Here is a 25,476-nt window from a genome sequence, read left to right on the forward strand (position 1 = left end):
TTTACGTAACAAAAACAAAAAAATTTGAATACTCTGTAGTAATAAATCAAGGTTAATGCCACGAACAGGTAATTCAGCTTTTGTTTAAGAGTTCTGACATTGTTACTATTAACAGTCAGAGAACCCTACTAAGGGAACACTGAACGTCTGGGCAAAAAAAATGCATTTCAAAATTTGCACCACTTGATTACATAAGGGAAACAGACGATGTTGACCAATTACCAGAATGACGGCTGAGAGGTAAAACGCCACTTCCTGCATTCAAAAAGAACCTGCTCGTTTCGTGATCATTTAACATTATCCGATATTGCTGTGTACACAGTGTTTACTTATTCTTGAGCAGTGGGTTACCTGTGCTCTAAATCTGTCATCATCAGAGCTAACAATTGTTTGTTTTATCTGCCTAACATTCTTCCCAGAAGATAAATCTGGAGATATGTAACCACAATTTCGCGTCGCCTGACTGAGAACCAACGCTGCCTTCAAGATCAATTCCTGCTTAACAGGCCCTCTCATTTAATGTGCAGCGATGTGCTGCATGTGATACACTAATCTGGTTATTGCACCAAATGCTATAAATCGGGGTGCACTCTGCCTCACAAACGGAGTTGGCGGGGTCATAGTTTTATAAACTTTCAACGCTTTACAGAAACACGTAGACTCAAACCACAAGGCGATGCCCAGCCAACCTAATGGTCTATATGAGAACTGACAGCTGTATTCTGGGAAAGGACATTGTTTAGATACAAATTGCCCTTTAGTCTTAGTGAATTTCCCCGACCTTCCAGCTGACGTTCACTGGCCTGGGGTCCCTCTCGTTACGTTATTTCCAATTATCTTAATGCAGTGAATGTTTCAATGAGTAGGTGGTGCATAGAGTCCGCAGAGGAGGCATAAAAGAGGGTGTCTAGTGCAACTACATCATCTGCATAAAGCAAAGTTTGTGAGTCTGAAATGTCTAATGCTGGAGAAAAACATCCTCAAACCATAAAAAGTTGCTGGGAGATCATACAAAAAGGAGATAACAATTGGGGTGACAAAATGCTCCTGCTTGAAGTCAATACCGCACACTGATGCGGACGCATGTACCTTTCATCTTGCTTTATTTTTTAGGTGGCATAATATCAAATAACCATGGCGCCATAAAATCAAAAATGGAGTAATGTTGCCATCGTGTGGCTAAGTAGCAAATGCATTTTTTCTGATATGCTTTGCTTGGAATTTGATGGCATTTTCTGACTAATATTGTAGTCGTTGAATATATAAAACAAAAAGTGCACTTCTCTTTCTATGCAACTTATAAAGCTGATCCTGATAACACTTATAATTAAAACTTTGCTTGTAAAAAAAGGCATAACATGTATTTCTTCACTGTAGAAATGATACAGTGACTTGGAAGAAAATACCTAGAAAGTAGAAATTTTACTATTATACGCCCAGTTATTATGGTTGAATTAATTCCAGGTTACCCTTATGGAGTTTGTGCTCAGGGCCGGCTGCGAATGCACAGCAGCCCTGGCAATTTCTTTCTGACCAGCCCCGATACGGTGCACAGCAAGTGAGTGTAGCAAGTGAGCCTGACCACTGCAAATGGGTTTCTTACCAAGAAAACGTGGGTGAAAATATAAAAAATGGTGCATTCCACAATACATTTTTCCCAATATAGTCAACTGTATTAGCTTCTAAAGCATAGTAAATGATGACTTTACAGTGCTCCAGGATACGACAATCCCTGTTGGTGCACTTCAACGATTCCCTCACCATCACCCTCTAACCGTGCTTCTCATATCTCCATAGCCTCTCTCACATTTATTTCATTTGTTTTATACAACCTCTCTTGCCAACTTAGGGTGCCGGAGCACTTTACATCACACACATACGGACAACAAATCATACATGTGTAAATCAGTGTATAGAAAATGTCACACAAGACAAAGATGACTACAAGGTGTAGGACTCGGATGTCATGAATACTGGTAGGCATTTTTTAAGACTGCTTGGTCTGTAGGAGTGCAGTCTCAGGATTGAAATTGTTACAGAGTGGTTGTGGTTGGCTTTATTGATGAAAATGTATTTCTACTGAAACAAACTCTTATTTAGCAATATTAAGGTAATGAAAGACTAGAAAAAGCATAACCGTCTAACCTGTGTCATGCAGTTTGAATGGCAGTTCATTTATCACAGTGCTAGATTATGATTGTTATTGTGCAGTTCAAATGCAAATGAATAAGTTACAAAGGGATCTCTGTGACAAAAGAAGTCACCCATTGAGCTATGCACATATAATGCTGTTCTGCAAACTGCATGCTACACATTCTTTGCAACAGGTATATTAATCCTCTGTGCTACCTTAGATGAGTCAAAATTGCCACTAGACAAAGCTCCGAGCTCTCTCCAGCAGGTACATTAATCACCACAGTTATCTGGACACTTATTTTTGCATGAAAACAGCTGAATATACAAGGAACTCTTTAGTGGGTGCTTTTAAAACTGCTGCACGTCTACAAAACCAACCCCGTTCCACCCTCCCGGGGAATTGCCTGATGCTCAATACGGTCAGTCTGGCTTTGTTTGGGCTACCTCTTTCATTACAATGTAGTTTGGCTCATAATTTCGGTATGCTGCTTTATCGAACAAGGTATCTGTTTAAGACCCCTGTTGCCACGCAATTGTGGGACAAAACTCAAAGCTGCATGGTGCCCCTGAGGACATGCTTGTAGGCAGTGCTTAATTTGTAAATGAAAACGTGCCGGTGCCCAAAGCCCTCCTGTTAAACACGAAGCTTCTGCAATTAATTAAATGTGCGAGAACAGAATGCTGAGGCAGAGTAATCCTGAAGCCATCTCGGGCCTCAATCCATTTACAGCCACTCCTTGCCCCTTCAGCTCACTCCTGCAGCTTTCTGCTTTCTCCCATTGTGATGCTTTTTAGTTTTTCTCTTCCTCTGTCTCTTTTGCTCGCAGTAAAGGTTTGAGGCAGAAAACTAAGCACCGGCCCTCAAAACTAAGTGCCGGCGCCCAACACTGGAAACAACAAGCACAAAGTAAGCACTGATTGTAGGGTTGAGTACTGTTTATTTTCACTTGTGCTCACAGTATTTCTGTATTCCTCATTTGTATTTGCTAAACAATACTTTGCAAATAAACTAATTGGATATTCTCAGCATAACTAGATGTGTTTGGCTCAGTTGTGGCGCAGTGGAGGTCTGCGCCAGTGTGTGCAGTTTAAACGGGATCTCCTTTTTATACTTGTCAGTGTTATACCTGCAGTAACAATACCGTTGGATAGGTTATTCATCATCCTATGAATGTGTGCCCCTTCATTATGCTTTTTGTGCTTTTGAAAGTCTGTGCTGGCACAGAGTGAAACATTGTCTGGGCCCTGAGGGATACAACTCTAGCATAAACAGCCTTCATGGAAGTTAGTAATACTTGTGGCGTAACGTCATAAATGTATGAAAAATATATCGATCACATGTATTTGAGGTAAATAAACATGGTAATACTAAAGACCATCTCTTTCTTCCACACAATGACGTTTTCTATTAATAATTAAACAGTCAGGCAATGCCATATTGTCAAGATTTGTATTGCATTGACATCAACGGTTTCCCAACATCTAACCGCACGTATTCACGCTGAAAATTCAAGTCATTGTTAAAGTGGTGACAGTGGCCATTTGTGTTGAAGAGCAAGTACATTTTCAACAGCTAAGTCCGCAAATGCAATATTTCTGTTCGCACACCTTTTGTATGCCACAGCAACAACAGAATGGGCTTTCAGGACAGCTGAAGCGATTGATTTAGCACCACAGCGAGAAAACAGTACCAGCTATCAATATGAAACAACAAAAAAACAATGAATGGAAATTTTAAAGAGCAGCACAGGAGGTAATATTTTGGTAGCACGTTACCACCTTTTTTGCTTATTGGTACCAATAAAGAAAGGGACCCACCTTATGCAAATCAGTCTGGATTTCACACTGAAGTCTCCGACATCTCACCCACTTTAGGAAACTGAGGCCAAATAGGTCATGGATACACATGATTGAGCCAACACTTTAATCCTTAAGGATTCATATAGGAAGAATTCGACCCCACTGCATTTAGATCAACCGTAGCACTACTGAAAAACACCCGTCCAAACATACCAGCCCTTTGATTGGGAACAAAAATATGTTATGGCACGTTTCAGTCTTATTGGGTCACATCATTGCGATGAAGCATGAGTCAATGAGGAGAAGACCCGTACCTCAAAATAGCGTGGTCACTTAGCACACTCACTGAGACCACAATAAGTTATAAGTCCAAATGCTGGAGCCTATAATCAATGCAAACTCTTCTGGATAGCCATAGTTTCTTTTTTGAATATTTTTATTAACTTATTTAAGCAGGCTCACCCCAGAAACATATTCAATATTTACCATCATAGTATATCTCAAAACGATTCTTCCACTTAAAATGGTATAACATACCTCTAGGTGTTGTTTCTTTATTTCTTGTGATTAGAGCCTACCATGAAGCGCTTTTTCACCCCTACCTGACCGTATGGCTGGGACGGTGGGGGGCATGTCTCCATACTCTAGCCCATATTTTGCCAATCTTTCCTGGGCAACCTCTCCCATTGTAGACTGTGTTTTCTGCCTACATACACCAATGCAAGTTGTTTTTCTATTTTTATGCATTAGCTGGTGCAATTAATCCATAAGACCTAATAACATCCTGCTTGGGAAACACTACTGCCACATTACACAGAAGCAGCTCGTAATTTGGTAACCTCACATCCCCCAGGTCCTGAAGATCACCAGAAGAGGCGTTTAAGAGTAATCCATTCCCCCCTACTGTATTGAGCAGTTACTAAGTCCGGGTCCAGAACATGTGTAATCAGTATGGATCAAGGATCCAGAATAACCACATCCCCTCAGGATCCTGTGGGGTTCAACCTAGTTCTTTTGAAATAAGACAGATGGAGAATGTGAAGCTAAATCAGTTAAACTCCTGCCATGATTGCGCCTTTCTTGGGTTATTTGCATGCCTCAGTCTACTCTGCATCCTCCACTATTTTCCCCAGACCATGAGACCACCATGCCCTTAAGTGAATTCAGTGGCTTCTGGCAGTTTGCAATATATGATTTACATATCACTGAGATTGTGTGCTTGTGGAATGGCGCAACTAGGAACCTGTATTCCAATGGTGTTTCATCTTCCACACATTCAAGTAGGTCAGCATGTCTCTTCAGGGTCCGTCTCAACTGTAGGTATCTAGGGAGTTGGCTGTTCGCCAGTTCACACCTGTTCTGTAGTTCTTGGATAGGCATCTTTTCCACTGCTTTTTAGTCTGTTTGTTCTGTTACATGCAAATTGAAAAGTAAAGGGGCAGTGACGGTCCACCAATGGGCTTTTCACTTGCCTGACCAAGACAAAATGATGCAATTATGTGCAGTTATTGTATTTGGGGAGCCACAGATGTTGATGCAAAGCTCCAATGACCACAAGAAACAGAATAGGTTTGGAGTAAAATCATCCTCTGCCAAATCAGAATTAAGTTCTTTGGTTAAAGCTTCTTGTGCTCTCGAGTTAATGCCTTCACTTACCTCACTTATGAGTGCCCATACAGGAGATTCAGTAAGGATTGTCAGACGAATGGCCAAAACATTCCCTATAAGTGGGTCGACGGAACCTTCCGCAAGACCATTCACAAAGGCACCTGTGATAGAGCGTGAAAAAAACAACATTTCTATTAAAATCTGCTGAAATTCAAACAGTGGGTAAGCAGCCTTCTTCAGAGGGTGGTTGAGAGTAGTTTTTCACACGTAAAAAATGCATACTATAATTATTATTAAAATGAAAGACGAATAATAGTTTATTTCCAAGGGTACAATTAATTAATCTACAAAGTCATGACAAGTGACACCCCTGCCCATCTCGCTAAGAAGCTTACATTCTCTGGTGGCTCTGGGCACACCTGCAGCCACACCATGAGCAGACACTGAAGACTGAAAAGTGAAAAAAAACAAAAAAACAAGGCAACAGGTCTTCTCCGTCTATTCAAGCGTGTTAGGAAAGTGGTTTATTACATAGTGTGGTTGTGCAACCTCACAATCGTATAACTCTCAAACCCATCTTGGGTCCAGTCAGGCTCATTTATTAAAGCCTGACTGCTCAAAGCCATGGCTACCCAGGGTTGAACTAAGGTTTTACATAGGAACAAGTTCAAAGCATTTAGAAGTACCAAAACAGTTCAGAAAGGCAGAAACGAGAAATGAAGGACATCTGATACCAATTTACAAAAATATGTCCTATTTTTATTAATTTTTAGACAACAAAATCCATCTGAGGGTTCCGGAGATATACATTTTTAAGTCAATATTAAATCACTGCGTTTCACTCAAATTGCAAACAAGCATTGGAAACTACCACTGTTAGGGGTTACTGTGAAAACTTTTGTAAAGTTGTTTTGGCTATTCTGGTCCACTTTAGCAACCAACTTCTGCAGGGAGCGAGTCACAGGGGACAATAAGGCTTGGTAGGACAGCTAATGTGCAGTCAAAGCAGTCTCCAGTCCATTTGCACGTTCTATGGGAAATTCACCATAAACTTCAATGGAGTGGTCCTGAAGCAAGCGATATAGGATGCTGAAGTTTATTGAGGGTGCTGATCCGGTGACTGCGGTCTTACTAGAGCTACCCCTAGATCCACTGTCATGGTTGAGTGACTTTTTCCACAGGGGTCGATGCACCTTGAAGTCTTTGAATTTTAGCTAAAAAACAGTTGCCACTGGTCTACTGCTCTCTGTGGAGTTGCCACTTGTCTACTGCTCTCATGTTACAGCGGAACCAGTGGCTCCTTTTAACTGAGGCTAGTGTTCATTTTGTGCAACCAAACTACACTCCAATGTCTCTCCCGGGTCCAGCAGACTCAGAGCAACTTTTGAGCATCAAGACTTGGTCTTCTAGGTTGTGCTTTAACCGTGAGCAGCAGTTAAGCAATTGTGGCTACCACTAAGTAGGCTTCTTCAGCTTTTGCGGCCATGTAGCTGTAAAAGAAAGTCAGCCAACTGGCTACTTCTATCTCTGGGGTTCAGGTATGGATTTTTCTTGAGCAAGGCATCACATGCACAGTCTTATCTTTGCTAGTCGAGGAACAGAAGATGCAGTCCAGTCTTTGGGGCAGCCTCTCTTTGCCAGGTACAGAGAACAGCAGGACAGTCTTTTGTTGGTCATTTCTCAAGTGCAGATGTGATCTGAGGTCTGGGTGCCATGGGTACCACTTTTATGCCTAAAAAGTGCCCACGAGGATGCAGTGACTACTAATCAGTGGCTACCAGGTCCTCTTCCACCTGATGCCGACTTCCTGTTAAATTGCCATTTACTTAAATGTTCAAAGTAACTCATACAGCTGGCTCTTGGACTCACAACTTCTTTCACTGCGGCTCACAAATCAGAGTAAAAAAACTATCAGCTTTATTTCAAAACTTTGAGAGTGAGAGCCAGTGTGAAGTAAGTGCTGAGGCACTGACCCTTGCCAGAAAGGGAGTTGTGGGTGCAGGGTTGCATGGCCGAGGGCAAGGGTAGGCCTAGATCGGTCCTAGATTCGTTCAATCTAGAATCAGGAGGGTTCTTAGTGCAGTCTGGATTCCCTGTAGGGAGAGGTAGCCTTACAGTTGATTTAGGAGGGTGGTCTTGCTGGCAGACAGCCAGCACAAGATGTTTGTGTTGGTGGAAAACTGGCAAATGGAGTGTCTGGTCAGAAGACACTGCCACTTGTTACCACTGACTAGGTAAGAATACCCAAAAGTGATGGGTAATTCTTCCCAGTAGTTTGAGCTGGTAGTGGTGACTGTAGCAAAAAGGCTCTGCCTATTTAATCCATCCAGAATTTTCATTTTTGGATCACCAGGTTTTGGACTTTTTACTGTAGGTGAGTCTCACTATTTGTCTCTCACCCATGGTAAAGACATGGTAAAGTGACTGCACATGTTTGCGGCCAGTGTCTTCCTTTTAAGACAAGGAGGATATGATGCACTTATGGTAAGGGTCACTCAGCAGGCTACATGTTAACATGTGTGCACATGCATGTGCATATGTGTGTGGGCTGCACCTGTGAGACTACCATTGTGAGCAGCTGGGTAACTACGCACAGGAAGCCTAGTACAAAGGGGACAATGCAAGTTTAGATGTTGACCTAGTGATAGCCTTATAATATTAGTGGACACTCATAGGTAAGGTCAGTAGGGTTTATTGGATTATCTGCAATGTCACTGTATTGCACACATGGAGGAAATCTGCCATAAAGTGCAGTTTTGCTCCTCTCAGGCCTTGAATGTCCATTAAGGTATCAAATTGGGGTGAAACGTGCACTAAGTTTGAATATACAGGTCCCAAGAACCTATATATACAAATTATGAGTCACACAGATTTGCCATATTTTCCTGGCTCAGCTCAGGGTTAGATTCCAGGCCTTCTGTCACCCTGCTGGGCCAAGTAAATTCCTCTGCTCCTAAGCAGACGGAACAAAGGCCTTGCCACACAAAAGTGATTTACTCGGCTCCTGAGGAGGAAGGGGTGGGCAATCTGCATCTGTTAATTAGCTGTCAGACTGTACCAGGGTTGTAACAGTCAAGGCCCACTGAACAAAAGAGGGTGCCCAATCCTTTGCAACCAACACAGGAGGGGGCTTCCACTTGAGGTTTTGGTAGAAAAGTGCCTGACAGTAATGTCAGCTAGGGGTGGAGCTGAGGTACTCAGATGAGATGTGCACAGAGACCACATGACTGTGTCATCTTTGATTGCCTCAGCATGCTGTGCAAGAAGTTTGGACAGGGGTGGAGGGGTGCTCTAGCACCCTAGGACTGGCCAGGACTTAAACGCTCTTGCACAAGGGAAAGACTGAGATCTGGACACTGGAATTAGACAGTGGCAGCTGGAAGGACAAGTCTTTGATGCCCTAAAGGATCAAGGACTCTGCCTACATCTGACCCGATGACTAATGTTTCTCTCTTGGACCAGTGAGGCTGCTTCCCTTAAACCCTCTTAGGACCAGGTGGGTGAAGATCTGGCCTTCTGTGCCCCAAGAGAAGGAGAGGAGCACCATAGACAAAGAAAAGGAGAAAAACTGGCACAGGATGTCAGTGAAATCAGCTCCCTGACGAGTGTGCTGTTTTAGAGGCCAGCATGCCTGCTGCAAGGTCTCCCAGTGGGTCGGCCTACCTCCAGGAGCAAAATTAGCCATGATTGTGGAACTTGGCCCAACGGGCACGAGATATCGAAGCTAAAAGGGTTTGATCTTTGTCCCACACCGGAGAACAGAGTGTGTGGGACTCCCCCACATGTTCAAAAACTACAGCTGGAGTGGGTCAAGGAGGGGGTGGTGTTCGCAAATGATTAAATAATTTTAAATGGGCCAGGGAGCAGGTGTGCTTGGGGCCCCCGCCCCAGAGCTCAGCAGGGTGCAGAGACCCCATCCCCTGGGCTGACATATGCTACTAAGGGGCCTGGGACTATACCTCCAGCCCCCAATCGAGAGAGAAGGAGGGGAGTGCAGTCAAAGAGCTTCACAACAGGAGGCGGGGGCATGGCACCCCATCCACAGACTTCCACCCTGATGAAAGTAAACTAAGGGGAAATACTGTCATCCCACCCAATGGTGGTGGTCTTGCCCCCTGCCCACATGCCTGTGTTTGGGGGAGTGGGATTGCCATCACAAAGGCAGCACCCGCCTGCATGAAGCAGTGAGTAAGAACCCAGCTGCCGGCTTCAGCAGCAGCAGTGAAGAGAGCCGGCTGGACGGGGAGACAGCTGGGCAACAAAGGAGTGGGTTCCCCACACTGGCCCAACAAAAGTAGATGTTAGGGTGCCTCGGTGGGACCAGGCACCCCCAACAAAGGAAAGAAAGACACAAAAGTGCAGGAACACAGAAATGCCATGACCGAAACCACTCATTTAATATCCACGGTCTGGTGAGGGAGCAACCCACAATGTCCTGCAGGACTCAACTTGCAAGTGCTTTACTCCACTGGGGTGGCCCCAAGAGGACAGGGCACTAGCAATGTTCCCAACAAGAGATGTGGGGGACTGCAGGAAGTGTCCAGGGTCAAGAAAGTATTGAGTCCCCTCTCCTAGGTCTGTAGCCTATGATTTAAGCACTGCAAAGGCTGGAACCTCTGGAAGTGCAGGAACCTCTAGTGGTTGGGCCTATGGCTGCATGTTTTGGAGTCTAAAGCGGTTTAAAGAAAAACACAGACACATTTTACATTGTTTGCAAAAAAATTATATGATTTATTGCTGAAAATATTTTTCACAAATGTTATGATGCTTTATTGATAATTAAGATGGCAGATAATCCACGGTTATTGTTAGTGATAGAGGGATGGTTCATTTAATATGTGATGCTTGGTCTATTAATGAGGTAATCTTGATAAAGCCAATAGGTCAATTGTACCTAAAAGTACACCCACCTATATATTATTGAGCTACCTGTTATGGAGAGGTAGTTATTGTGGTTTTAGGGGTCATGACCCTTTAGAGGTCAAATGCGATTTCAGAATTTCACTGAAGATATTTTAACTTACCTTGTGCATCTTTTAGTAAATTACTGTGTGGTACTTAGTAGTGTGTGTGTGTAATAAATGTGCTTTTCCTTTTACAAAGAAAAATCACAAACTGTACAATCGTTTATTGAGTGTTATTGTTGCCTGCCAGTGAATGGTGATTATTAGTCCATACCCCTTCCCAAGCAGGCCTTGGACTGCTCTGCTTTGCTCCCCTGAGGGAGAGAAACACTAGAATGCGTTCCCTGTTTCCCAGTGAGGGGGTAATTGTGAACTATCTCAACATCTTTACCCATTACTTTTCAGCTAGGTATGCACTCTATAAATACACATAGATATATACTCACATGCACATACACGTATATGCAACAGCAAATCACTATTGTTCCTGTTGGGAAAGGGTATCTTATGTATCATAATACTATATTGTCTTATGTTACTTCAAAGTATGTCATATTGTTCAGTTATAGGACAATTTGAGAATCACAAATCACTCACAGAGTGTCTCTCTAAACTAGAAAGGTAAAACAGAAACGACAACCGGAATAGTCAAGCTAAAAACAGTTTAAGCAGACGAGCTTAAAAGTTTAAATAACAATGATAAATTGTACATTTTAATTAGTTCAGAGGAGTATATACTCTACAAGAGGGAAAAAAGAAGTGAGCAACCATTCTGGTGATCTAGAAAGGAAAGGCTGTCAACCAACTGGCTAATAGAATTAAAGCATCCCCAATAAAACAACAAAAATGTAATTCAGAGGCTACCAAGGAATACACATGGGTGGCATGTATTTACTTCACAGAAAGCAAAACCAAACCCAGACTAGAATCCAAACAATCAGACTAGAATTACTAGAATGAACGAGTACTGCAAATTCCAAAATCGATTAAAGCTAATTTTCCAATAGGTAGAAAATCTGCACGAGTAATTAATTTGCACATAACTATTTTTTAACTCCACAGAGAAAATATTTTTCTGTGTGGAGAAACCCTTACCCCATTAAATATGGAAGTGATTATTCACTTTCTCCACCTGAAAGCGTACTTACATATGCCTCTCACAAGAGTGAATTTGTGTGCAATTTGCAAACTTATTTGAAACGTATGTGAATAGCATCACACTTGCAATTTTGTGGGTATTCAACTGTTTCTGGAGAGTTGCGCACCAGAAATGCATTGCTTGTCATGATCACAGTCATAAATTTACAATGGTGGATAGGCTGTCATTCTGGTGGATAATTCTGTTTTTCAACCATAACATTCAGAGAATCCTGATTTACAATTGCCTACAGCGTCTCTGCAGCATCTAGTGCTTAATTTGATACGGTGGCTATAGGTGGAGTACATTGGCACTTATTTTTCCTTAACTTACCCACAGCACGAGAGGAAAAAAACTTACAGGGCAAGAAGGAGAAATAGAAACATGAAAAAACAAAAGAAGGGATGAAAAATTACCTGCAAGAGTGAAATAAAGGGTCAGTGAGTGTCCGGTGTGGATAAAAGAGGCATCCGGCGGAATAAAAACCATGCTACTGTGGTATACGGCACCCCAACGTTTGATAGTACTGGACGCTGGCTTCTGAATGTAACTTAGCGCACCAGCACTTTTTTTCTCAAATTAAGCACTAGCAGTATGTAGTTAGTATACTACGGTATTAAGTGGTCCGATAAAAAGTAGTGCATCCCGGAGTCTTATAGCATCAAGGAATGTAGTTCAGCTTAAACAATTTATTGAGACATTTCTATCAAAAATGTAAATATTCAAAACCAATTGCATTGCAATTTAGATCGGCACAGAAAAGTTCCAAAATTATTCTTTTATTTCATGGGCTAATTATACATATCAATTAGGTGAACGTTTTGAGCCTTTGAAGTAATAAGTTGTTGAACTAGTGAGGTCTCGGTTTGATCTTTGAAAATTCTACCTCCCCCTAACAAATCAATGCCCTTAATATGACCAGATAGAAAAAATGCAACCAAATAACACCATAATATAGATTCGACATGACATACCTTTTATCGCTTATCCAAATAACAGGCTGGGTGGGTGGAACCAGAAAATTACCAATGAACAGTGTTCTTGTGTAGTGGATCTCCAGGGATAGACGACCAGAAAAAGGGGGAAGTCAGTACTAGATGATGGGTTTCATACACCTGGGTCTGTTTCAAAAGCCTACGTACTAGTCACAAAATCTTTCACTTCCTGCCAACTAATCCTAATTGAGAAGTACATTCAGCTGGTCAGCAGTGTACAGAAGTGATCACAGCATTATTGGGATGTTGCCTGGCTTTCAGCATGCTAGGAAGCTGTTTACAAGACCATCATGATTTTACTGCTCTTTGGATAGGGAGGGCAAGACCTTGCAAGAATGATAATCCACTCATCTCAAATAAAGTTTTCAGATCACTAGGATACATTCTGGGGAATACGACTTTGGCCCACATTTATTACATATCAGATGTGTACAGAAATTATTACTTATGAAGCTAATGCTAACATTCCATAAAATACAGCACAGAATTCCACATGAGAGACAGTACCAGTAGGAACTACTGAAGAAAAATAGCAGCATCCAAACCTTGTGCTGAAGTGCTTAGACTTCTAATCAGCACTCATGAAGGCTGCTTGATGGAGAACTAAAAGACAGTAATGTCCTGGTGTTAGACCTGACATCCTTAGGGTGGTCACCCCTAACTTTTTGCCTGCCTCCCTCCACTTTTTGGACACCGTTTTTGCTGGCTTTTAGACTCTGCGCACTTTATCACTGCTAACCAGTGCTAAAGTGCATATGCTCTCTACCTTTAAACATGGTAACCATGGATCATACCTGATTGGACTATTTAATTTACTTATAAGTCCCTAGTAAGGTGCACTATATGTGCCTAGGGCCTGTAGATTAAATGCTACTAGTGGGCCCTAGAGCAGGGTGCTGTGTGGGTGAAAGGCAGGACATGTAACTGTGTAGTTCACATGTCCTGGTAGTGTAAAACTCCTAAATTCGTTTTGCACTACTGTGAGGACTGCTCCCTTCATAAGCTAACATTGGGGCTGCCCTCATACAGTATTGAAGTGGTAGCTGCCGATCTGAAAGGAGTAGGAAGGTCATATTTAGTATGACCAGAATGGTAATACCAAATCCTGCTGACTGGTGAAGTTGGATTTAATATTACTATTCTAGAAATGCCACTTTTAGAAAGTGAGCATTTCTTTGCACTTAAATCTTTCTGTGCCTTACAATCCACGTCTGGCTGGGCTTAGTTGACAGCTTCTTGTGCATTCACTCAGACACACCCCAAACACAGGGTACTCAGCCTCACTTGCATACATCTGCATTTTGAATGGGACTTCCTGGGCTGGGAGGGTGGAGGGCCTGCTCTCACACAAAGGACTGCCACACCCCCTACTGGGACCCTGGCAGACAGGATTGAACTGAAAGGGGACCTGGTGCACTTCTTAGCCACTCTTTGAAGTCTCCCCCACTTGAAAGGCACATTTGGGTATAAAACAGGGCCCCTGCCCTACCTCATCAGACACTTGCTGGAGAAGAAACCTGAACCAGAACCTGCATCCTGCCAAGAAGAACTGCCTGGCTGCCTAAAGGACTCACCTGACTGCTTTCTACAAAGGACTGCTGCTTTGCTGTTGCCCTCCTGCCTTTCTGAACTCTTGTCTGGCTGTAAAAGTGCTCTCCAAGGGCTTGGATAGAGCTTGCTTCCTGTTCCCTGAAGTCTCAGGACCAAAAAGACTTCTCTTTTTCATTTGGACTCTTCGTGTGCCGAAAATTTCGACACACAGCTTGTTCCGCGGCGAGAAAAACGCCGCACCCCGACGCGACGCCTTCGGGACGACCGGAACTTCGACACACGGCCTCGCAAGGACAACGCCGCCCGACTTCCAGAGGAGAAATCGACGCGATGCCTGCAATGAGAGCGAAACTTCGACGCACAGCTCCGCGGAACGACGAGCAGCTGGAAAACAAGCAGGAGAATCCACGCACAGACCCGGGACATTTGGTAATTCCCGCAACTCAGAGAAAGAGACTGTGCGCATGCCGCAAAACGACGCACGACTTCCCCACGTGAAAAATTACAATGCAAGTCCGTGTGTGCTGGGGAGAAATCAAAGCACACACCCTTTTTCCACGTATCTCTTCCCCTGCGGCCCTTTGCGGAGATTTTCCACTCCAAACCAGGTACTTTGTGCTTGAAAGAGACTTTGTTTGCTTTTTAAAGACTTAAGACGCTTTATATCACTTTCCAGTGATATCTCTACAATTTCACATTGCATCTTTATTCGTTTTTGACCTACAATTATCCTGAAAAATATTATATATTTTTCTAAACACTGTGTGGTGTATTTTTGTGGTGCTATATGGTGTTATTTTATGATTTATTGCACAAATACTTTACACATTGCCTTCTAAGTTAAGCCTGACTGCTCGTGCCAAGCTACCAGAGGGTGGGCACAGGATAATCTTGGATTGTGTGTGACTTACCCTGACTGGAGTGAGGGTTCTTGCTTGGACAGAGGGTAACCTGACTGCCAACCAAAAACCCCATTTCTAACACTTGGCATCCTAACTTTGGATCCCAAAAATTGCTGACAGAAAGACTAGGACAGTTAAATCCATGCAAGGGACAACAAACCAACACATTTGTCCCACGTTAAGAATCTTCTATAGCAATAAAATTGCTGGGTTCAGAATCAAAGAATGGATGATAGTATATTACTATTACGAAACAAGGGTGACCATGGATCCTATCATTTGCCCTCCCCGCACTTCCCTTTTAAGGTGGAAAAATGCGTGCAAATGAGAATGGACTGTAGGATAAGTTAAGTTACCCACACAATTGACACCAGAGTGCACAAAATTACCCACGGTCCTTCCCTTTTGAAAAAATGTCATTTGCTCCACCATGAACATTCAATGGTCCACTCAACAAACTCAATAATACCGTGACCCTGACCATTTGTCATATTTGATATCTGGCAAAAGTCTGTCTGTAGAGAACCATAGCAGTTACACAATCAAATGTCAGGGGCTGTGCACGCAGCCAGTTTGTCTCATATTCAATGGAAACCAAGGCATTACATGACAGTGGGAAAGTGCTTCCTGAATGTGGTCAGTTTTTGAAAACAGAACACAGAGAGATTTTCCATCACAAAATCGTTTTTCTCACCATAAGACAATACAACATTCATAACAGGATCCCCTCACAGAGTCAAACCTTGAGCCTAGTCTACCACAATGGGAGCCAGCAGTGAAGATCCATGTTAAAGCTGTAAAAGAAGAAGACCATTAGCTCTTACACACTACTCCCACCTCAGGCTGAGTTTCCCTAGTGGTCGCACACTACCTTCGGCAAAGTCTCCATAATGCACACTTGGACCAAGACATTTTACCACGTATGAGTCTATTTTCTTAGCTATGTCCTATTCCAAGCACTATACCCAACAGAGCGGAAAGGCAATCACCAACATCAAAACAAACATGCACATGAACAGATGGGCAGTCATGTAACACCTACATAGCTAATTTGGAATTAGTTTCACCCTGGTCCAACCTCACACATTCCAGGTAACACCCAAACTTAATGAGATCAATTATTCAATGACAAAGCCTTCTCTATTAAACGGACCTTGACCTTGTAAGTGTGGGAATCAGCCAATGGCCGACACCCGCACTCCCTCCCATGTGCATCAGGCAGCCATTCGCTGATGGTGGGAGAACACTAAAGGACTATCTTGTGTTCTCGCCAGAGGGTTTCTTTTTAACATTGTTTTGCTCTGGCTGCTGGGGAAGTGTATGTGTCTTTTGTTTCTTTGGAAGGAAATGATAATCAGTGCTGATGTCATGTCACTGAAAGTTAAACTGAAATTAGCTGATCGGCTTGGGGGCATATGTCAGGCCTCTGAACCCTGATTTAGATAGGTGAGATATCAATGGAAACTTCTGGTATCTGCAGGGATCCAGAAAATTCCTGCTAGCCAGCTTCCCACCACTTGTCCTGATAACAACACTACCCCTCTTATGGGGCTGGGTCCAGTGCCTGCAACAAGAGTGAATCAAACCAGGGTTAATAAGAGTGCTCACATGCCAGCACTTTAAGATCGGCTTTGGCTCTTTATGAACTTACGCAGCAGATCTTGGAGTGCCAGCAATATTTATTTTCATGAAAGACGTTTTTGGAAAAACAATGAGACCAGCATATGTTGCACATGCATCTGCAGTTTAAGCAGTCAAATTAGCAACATTTGTGTGTGTGTGTGTGTATATATATATATATACACACACACACAAATGTTGTGTTAAATATATATATATATATATACATATATATATATATATGTAAATATACATATATAACCTAGTGGTGATCGCTATTAGGTAGCTATAGGTAGGACCATTTTTCAACAGAAAAAGCTTTTTTTGACTTGCATATATCTTTGGCACAATTTGATGAATCTTCACAAAAGTTTCTAAAAAAAAGTGAGCTGGTGATTCTTGTTGCGCATGAGAAGTTTCGGGTGATCCATCAAGCAAGGGCCAAGAAAAAGGGGGGGTCAAAGAACATGCATTTCCCATGTTAATTCCCATAGGAGTCATGAACATGACTGCAGCCTGAACTATGGGACGGAATTACACCAAATTTGGCAGAAAAGTAGCTGTCAGTATGCAGATGCTTTCAGTTATTTGGTGTAAATACGTTTAGTGGTTTTTGAGATATTAAATCAAATCCAAATTTGTACATCTCTGGCAGTGACCACTTCGTGAAAAATGATGAGCTCATGCAGGGAAATTCAAAGCTCTGATTGGCTGCCAACACTTCAACCAGGAAGTATTGGCAGACATCTTGTGACTCGGCTGAAGATGAGTCTCACAAAAAAAGATACAAAAATAAGACAAGGGGACAGGGTAGAATCACCCTGACCCCTTATCTCTGGTGCTGGGGCCCCACAGGTACCCCCTAGTGCTAAAGAACACTTAAAAAAAAAAAACGGTTTTGCAACCATTTCGCGATGACGACGCATATTTGCCAGAACATGTTTATTTTAAAAAAACGTGGGCTGCTGCGACTGTTTTTAAGAACCCCCCGGGTGGACCAGATTCCAGAGGCACTGACATTTTAAATGCAGTAGGGGCTGCACGACACCCCCCTGCCCCGGTTACAACTACCTCTGCCACGGCATTAAAGAAATTAAATGCAGGGGGCACCACCTCCCCAGGGCTACAATATAAGACTGAAGGGGGCCTGTTTTGGACCCCCAAGTCCCTTTACTACCACCTCCCTGCGGATAAGTTATATTGAAGAGAGGCCATACTACCTCCCTTGTGGAGACAATAATGGCCCTGGGGATCACCACCCACCAGGGCCAGCTCCTATGATGTCCTGGGGTGCCCACCCCCGGGGCATAGCTGTTTGTTTTTGCTTGCTGGGAGCTGACAGCAAACAAAGTCTGCTTTCTGACAGCTCGCTGTCATACAGCTCCAGCTGGCAGAAAGCAAAGTTTTTATCTGTTTCCTTGTATGCAAATACGCATGCAGGAAAACAGATGAAAACATTGCTCCCACAAGCAGGGAGCTGCTATTTAAAGATAGGTCTTGAAGCTCTCCCTGCGTCCTGTCACTCTCTCTCTCTCTTTTCCATCCCATAACAGGACACGAAAAAGAGAGATTGAGAGAGAGTGAGAGAGAGTGAGAGTGTGAAAGAGAGAGAGAGAGAGAGAGTGTGTGTGTGTGTGTGTGTGTGTGTCATTGCAATGGTCTTCCCATGGCAGGGGAGCGAGTTATAGTTACCTTAGGGCACGTGTTATAGTTACGTGAGATAACGCTAACTATAACTGGTGAATTTCTATGGTTTTGTATATTTAAAATGTGAGCCTAACTATAATGTCCCTGTAACCTTTTTTTTTTTTTTTTAAATATATATTGTTGGATCTGGCCCTTTTACAGGGTCATATCCCAAACTTTTTGCCCTTTTCCTCCTTATTTTTCTGACCCTGGTTGGCTGACTTTATGACCCTGAGCACTTTTTCACTGCTAATCAGTGCTAAGTGCATGTGCTCTCCCTTGTAAACTTGGCATTATTGGCTTATACCTAGAAGTCCTTTGTAGAGTGGTATCCCTATACCCTAGGCCTGTAACTTAAATTCTACTAGTGGGCAAGCAGCGCTGCTTGCCCCACCACCGGAAGTAGCCTTTCAAACCTGTTTCAGGCCTGCTAGCGCAGGGCCTGTGTGCGCAGTTTTCTGCCACAAGGGCCTGGCATCTAAATTTACTTGCCAGGCCCAGAACTCCCCTTTTACTACATGTAAGTCACCCCTAAGGTAGGCCCTAGCTAGCCCTATCGGCAAGATGCTATGTGTGTAGAGGGCAGGACATGTACCAGATAGCGTGGCCTGTCCTGGTAGTGACAAACAGCCTATTTGGTTTCTCACTGCTTTGAGTGCTGCCTTCTCATAGGATTCCATTGGAAATGCCCTGCCTTATGTGTAGGGGGTATTTTCTGATTTATGAGGGGTAGCGTAGGCATGTTTGCTATGGTTGTAGTGGTGATGAGAAATGCTGATTACTGGTGTAAGTGGATTTTTTTTATTACTATTACAGAAATGCCACTTCTAGAAAGTGAGCATTTCTCTGTGCTTATGACTTTGGTGTTTTGCAGCTTGGCTCCAATCCACACCTGGGCAGAGTGACAGTTGGGCTTTGTGCATACTTTTCAGACAGCCGGTACACAGGGAGGGTGGGGGTGTCACAGAGGTGCACCTGCATACTGAATATTCTTCCTGGGCTGAGCGAAGGGAGAGGCAGGGCACACCTGCATTTGTAAAGGGTGTGCCCTGGCCTTACACAATAGGGACGTTTACCCCTACTGATGTTTGGAGCCTGTGCTGGAGGAGAGAAGAGGGCACTCCCAGAACCAGTTGTCTGGTTGGAACCTCCTCTCCTCCTCCTTTGTGAAACACACTGTAAACCTGAGTAGAAGTACAGGGAAGTTTTCCCCACAATTTGTTGACATTTTGGAACTAGACACAGAAGACTGGAAGGACTCGCCAGGAACCACCATGGACTGCTGCTGCTGTGCTGACCTGTGACCTGCCTGGTCACTAGGAGAGACTGCCATCTGCCTGCATCCCCCTTGCGCTGGCCTGTTGCTGGGCCCTACCACGTGTGCTCCTCTTTCTTTGACTATTGTACCCCAGGGGCAGGGTGCCGTGGACCCTGACTCCTGCAACTGCTTAAAGCACACAGAGTTCTTCTGTCTGTGCCTTGTGCCTGGAGAGTGCTTTGCCCTCTTTTCCTGGAGCCCTTTTGTGCTTGAGAGCGCTCCATGACTTGTGGCCCTGTCGCTTTCAAGAGCGTCTCGCTGTGCTCAAATTCACCACCACAACCCAGGCTGGCCGGAATTCTGAGCACATCGGAGACACACTGTAACCTGTGCCCCTGGGGCACCATCAAAAGTAACCAGAGGAGCGAGCATGCTCCTACCGTGCCCCCAGGGCGAAATGTGCTGCGAGGAGCACCCCCGGGGCACCAGCAGGCACCTACTTAGGTGCCTGCACACTACTGTGGCCTGGGCAGGCCTTTTAGACACGGGAGACGTTGGGCGGGGAAGGAAGCCTAATTAGAGGCTCCCCGCCCCACCGGAGCCCGCTTTTGTTTTGTGGATGGTTGGGGGGGAAGGAAGCCTCATCGGAGGCTCCTCTTGCCCCAACGAACCTGCTGAGACCACGGGCGGGTGGAAGCCTCGCCGGAGGCCTCCTGCACCACAGGTCTCCTCTGGGGGCTCCCGCGAGAGTCAGGTGAGGCCCCCCATTGGTGCCCCTACTTGTTGTTTCTTGGTCTTCCACCCCCCTTGGACGACTAGTTGAGGCCCAGGGGGTAGGCCCCTCACAGATCACAGGTCCCAGGAGGGGCCAGTTATAAAACAACAGAGAGGGTGCATGCCACCCCTCCCCCAGTTTCAACATGTGGCCCCGTTTTGCGTATAGGAGCGCCCTCATATCGTTCTTCTTGGCACTAGGAAGTGCCTCTACATCGTAATACAGGTACTTACATAGTTCTCAAGTTCCTAGTAGGAACATTATGTTAACCTGCCTAGCTTTATGATGTTTCATATATGTGCTGATGTTCCTTTTATGGGCCTGACATGCTTATATGTGTTTTATGACTTGCCATAGGTTTTTATAATGCTCTTAGTATAGGCATTTATTATATTCCATGACAAGTGCATTTATTTTTTTACTGTGATTCCTGACTACTGCTTGTGTTGCAGAATCCTGAGTACTGACTACTGCTTATTCTTGCAGAGTATTAGTAACCTGTGTAACGTTCTGAAAACTGCTAAGGTAGCAGGTTATTTCATACATGTAATGTTTGGTCTAATAATGTTTTGGGCAATACAGTTTATTTTTACATAATTAGGTGTTGTGTTTACTTTGTGGAGTATATATTGCATCACGTATGTTGTGTGTGTTGTGCAAACGCTTTATACATTGCCTTCGGGTTAGGCCTGACTGCTCGTGCCAAGCTACTGAGGGGTGAGCAGGGGTTATCTTGGACGTGTAACTCCCTTGCCCTGACTAGACTGGGTGGGTTCTGCCTGGCTTAGGTGCATACCCTGTGAAAACCAGAAACCCCATTTCTAATATATATATATATATATATACAGGGAGTGCAGAATTATTAGGCAAATGAGTATTTTGACCACATCATCCTCTTTATGCATGTTGTCTTACTCCAAGCTGTATAGGCTCGAAAGCCTACTACCAATTAAGCATATTAGGTGATGTGCATATCTGTAATGAGAAGGGGTGTGGTCTAATGACATCAACACCCTATATCAGGTGTGCATAATTATTAGGCAACTTCCTTTCCTTTGGCAAAATGGGTCAAAAGAAGGACTTGACAGGCTCAGAAAAGTCAAAAATAGTGAGATATCTTGCAGAGGGATGCTGCACTCTTAAAATTGCAAAGCTTCTGAAGCGTGATCATCGAACAATCAAGCGTTTCTTTCAAAATAGTCAACAGGGTCGCAAGAAGCGTGTGGAAAAACCAAGGCGCAAATTAACTGCCCATGAACTGAGAAAAGTCAAGCGTGCAGCTGCCACGATGCCACTTGCCACCAGTTTGGCCATATTTCAGAGCTGCAACATCACTGGAGTGCCCAAAAGCACAAGGTGTGCAATACTCAGAGACATGGCCAAGGTAAGAAAGGCTGAAAGACGACCACCACTGAACAAGACACACAAGCTGAAACGTCAAGACTGGGCCAAGAAATATCTCAAGACTGATTTTTCTAAGGTTTTATGGACTGATTAAATGAGAGTGAGTCTTGATGGGCCAGATGGATGGGCCCGTGGCTGGATTGGTAAAGGGCAGAGAGCTCAAGTCCGACTCAGACGCCAGCAAGGTGGAGGTGGAGTACTGGTTTGGGCTGGTATCATCAAAGATGAGCTTGTGGGGCCTTTTCGGGTTGAGGATGGAGTCAAGCTCAACTCCCAGTCCTACTGCCAGTTCCTGGAAGACACCTTCTTCAAGCAGTGGTACAGGAAGAAGTCTGCATCCTTCAAGAAAAACATGATTTTCATGCAGGACAATGCTCCATCACACGCGTCCAAGTACTCCACAGCGTGGCTGGCAAGAAAGGGTATAAAAGAAGGAAATCTAATGACATGGCCTCCTTGTTCACCTGATCTGAACCCCATTGAGAACCTGTGGTCCATCATCAAATGTGAGATTTACAAGGAGGGAAAACAGTACACCTCTCTGAACAGTGTCTGGGAGGCTGTGGTTGCTGCTGCACGCAATGTTGATGGTGAACAGATCAAAACACTGACAGAATCCATGGATGGCAGGCTTTTGAGTGTCCTTGCAAAGAAAGGTGGCTATATTGGTCACTGATTTGTTTTTGTTTTGTTTTTGAATGTCAGAAATGTATATTTGTGAATGTTGAGATGTTATATTGGTTTCACTGGTAATAATAAATAATTGAAATGGGTATATATTTTTCTTTGTTAAGTTGCCTAATAATTATGCACAGTAATAGTCACCTGCACACACAGATATCCCCCTAACATAGCTAAAACTAAAAACAAACTAAAAACTACTTCCAAAAATTTCAGCTTTGATATTAATGAGTTTTTTGGGTTCATTGAGAACATGGTTGTTGTTCAATAATAAAATTAATCCTCAAAAATACAACTTGCCTAATAATTCTGCACTCCCTGTATATATATATATATATATTCATTCCAAAAACAAAGTTCATACACCTCAGCTCGTTCCTGGAAAGTTTCAAGGTGATCAGTCAAGCAGGGGCTGAGAAAACAGGGTGGTCTCACAATGCTAAAGCCCCATGCATTTTCAGTATACATTTAAAGATGGGCTACAGCAAAAACTGCTGAATTGAATTACACCAAATTCATCAGGAAGCTAGATCCTGGTCCACAGATTGTGCTTTTTGTGATTGGGTGTAAATGGTTCAGTGTTATTTCAGAAATTAAGGGGATTTTTTTTTTTTTTTTAGATGTTTAGACAGTTGGGCTCCAAAGAGTTTCAAGTGCCTCTCGCAGGAGCGCAGATTTAACAATGAAGTATTCGGATTGGCCCTAGGAGCTTTATTTCCCTTCGGCCATCTCACTCCAGAGAGAGTCAGACACCCATGAGAGCAAGCGCTCTGACTGGCTGCCAGCAACAGGACATAAATGTTGCTTGCAGTCATTACAGGAGTAAGGGGCTTAGCCCCCTGTCCTGAAGTTACAAAAAAAAAAAATAACATAAGAGGGCAGGGTGGGGAGGGGACCCAAAGGGACACCCCCCGGGGCAATAATGAAAAGAAAAATGAAAAAACGGCAACGATCCAGCAAGATCACAAAAAAAAAACCTGAGGCCAAGCCGCATCCCTAATGCCCCTGAGAGCCCACCTCTGGGGTTGTGTGGCCCACCTCCACAAGAGGCCCGGGGAACCCGCCCCGGGCCAAACTTTGTTCAATGGGAAGAAGCGTTGCTCAGCCCCTTCCCTTTGCATCCCTGGGGCAGAAATTTCACAAAATGGGAAGCAGGGCTGCGCAGCTCCCCTCCCCGTGCCACAAAAGGCCCCAGGGGGCCCATCCCAGTGCCAAACTTTGTTTAATGGAGAGAATGGCTGCTCAGTCCCCTCCCTATGCCTCCTAAGGCCTGAAGGAGCCCAACCCTGCAGCAGAAATTTCTCAAAATGTTAAGGGGGGCCACTTGCCCCCCCCCCCAGCCTCAAAAGGCCTTGGGGAGCCCACCACCCCACGCTGAATACTTTAATGGATGGAGGCTGTGCAGCACAATCTCCCTGAGGACCACATCTACAGGCTATGTCCTGCAGAGACCACCTCCAAGACATAGTGGCTTTCCTGTCCACATCAGCACAGGTGTTTGCTCTCCCTTGGTGGGAGCATTTTAAGATTTCCTGTCAAGCAGGAGCAAACACTAAGTCTGCTCCCAGCAGGTGGCAGCTTAAAAAATGCTCCCATCAACTGGGAGCGGACTTTAGATCTGTTTCCCTGTAGTGATGTGGGAAGGGAAACAGATCTAAATATTGCTCCCTCCTGCAGGGAGTATCATTAGGAGTGGCTCTTTGCAGGCAGGTGCAATGCCGGCTCCCCTCTATGCAGGGAGCCGGCAGGGGGCATCGGGGGCCTTGGGACTCCCCCCATGACACCCAAAGACTCCATGGTGGGTGACATGGGTGGCCACTGGAACACCTACCTTTATATAGCAGGGCTCTGGGGATGGGGTCCCCCTGGGTAAAAGCAGCCCAGGACGTAGGGCCAAGTGCCATCTACCCCTTGCAATATCTGCTGGGCCCCAGGGGATGGGGTCATCGGGCGGCCCTCAGTGAAGGGAGAGGGGATGTATGCCTCATCCGCCTGCAATATGCATTGGGCCCTGGGGGATTGGATCCCCGGGACTGAAATTGGACTAGGGAGGGGGCTGTTAGCCTCCCTCCCCCGCAATATGTGCTAAGCCCCAGGAGACTGGGGGGGCTGCATGTCTCCATTGCTCTAAGATTTACACAGGGCCAAGGGGATGTGGTGCCTGGGGCCTAAATATGTCCCCGGGAGCGGGGCTTGTGTGTCCCCCTCCTCCTAATAATAATAGCAGCCTGGGGGTATGAAGTCCCTGGGCTGATATTTCATTGCACGTCATGAGTGATGTCATATGTGAGGTCATAGCAGTGCATGGCAGGGGTGCAAGTTATAGTTAGTGCTGCTAACTCTAACTGGTAAATGTGTGTTTTCTTTAGTTCAAAATGTTAACATTGTCACTGACATATTCACAAAACTGTAACCTTACTTTAAGCTTTGTTTTTTTAGTAAATGTACTTATACACACACAAAATGTTCTCATTGTTGAAACTGTGTTGTTAAATTACAAATATATATGTTATGGGGAAACAATGTTATTGTCAAGATGTGTTTTGGAAAACTATGATATCACTTGGACACTCAGAATAACCAGCAATCGTACTTGATGCCTAAGACAATTCCTGTTTCTCGGCCATGAATGTTTAGCAATATAACATTTTGTATTGAAAACAGTTTCACAGCTCAACTCAATTTGTCGTCAAAAGAATGTGAAACAGAATAAGTTGTCAATTAAACGAATGTCTCCCTTGTCGAGAGCGCACCATCCCTCCGAGACTGGTGCACAACACCACCTTGGAGCAATGACATACTAAACTTGTAAAGTAAACAGTAGTGCAGCTGTATGGTTCATGGTATTAGCCGTTAAAGACAGGAGCTGAGCTACAAGTAACTTCAGAAGATCATACTGCATAATTGCTAAGCAACAACATAATGGAATAATAACCTGGTTGCATTTTAATGTAAACAGTTTCACAATTAAAAAAATCATGGAAAAAACAGTTAATGATGGAGCAGCTATAAATATAA

The 25,476-nt window shown here is 44.1% G+C and overlaps 1 protein-coding gene across 1 annotated transcript in view; it reads right to left on the bottom strand.

Moving 5' to 3' along the window:
* The window catches only part of MGAT4D (MGAT4 family member D), a 625,903-nt gene that overhangs the window by 21,771 nt on the left and 578,656 nt on the right, over window positions 1-25,476 (bottom strand). Inside the window, exon 14 of the mRNA XM_069242567.1 lies at window positions 5,593-5,705. Within this exon, the coding sequence (XP_069098668.1) occupies window positions 5,593-5,705 (113 nt within the window). The remainder of the gene's footprint in view (window positions 1-5,592; window positions 5,706-25,476) is intronic.

Source organism: Pleurodeles waltl, chromosome 1_2 (genome assembly GCF_031143425.1).
Source record: "Pleurodeles waltl isolate 20211129_DDA chromosome 1_2, aPleWal1.hap1.20221129, whole genome shotgun sequence".
Classification (NCBI taxonomy): Eukaryota; Metazoa; Chordata; class Amphibia; order Caudata; family Salamandridae; genus Pleurodeles; species Pleurodeles waltl.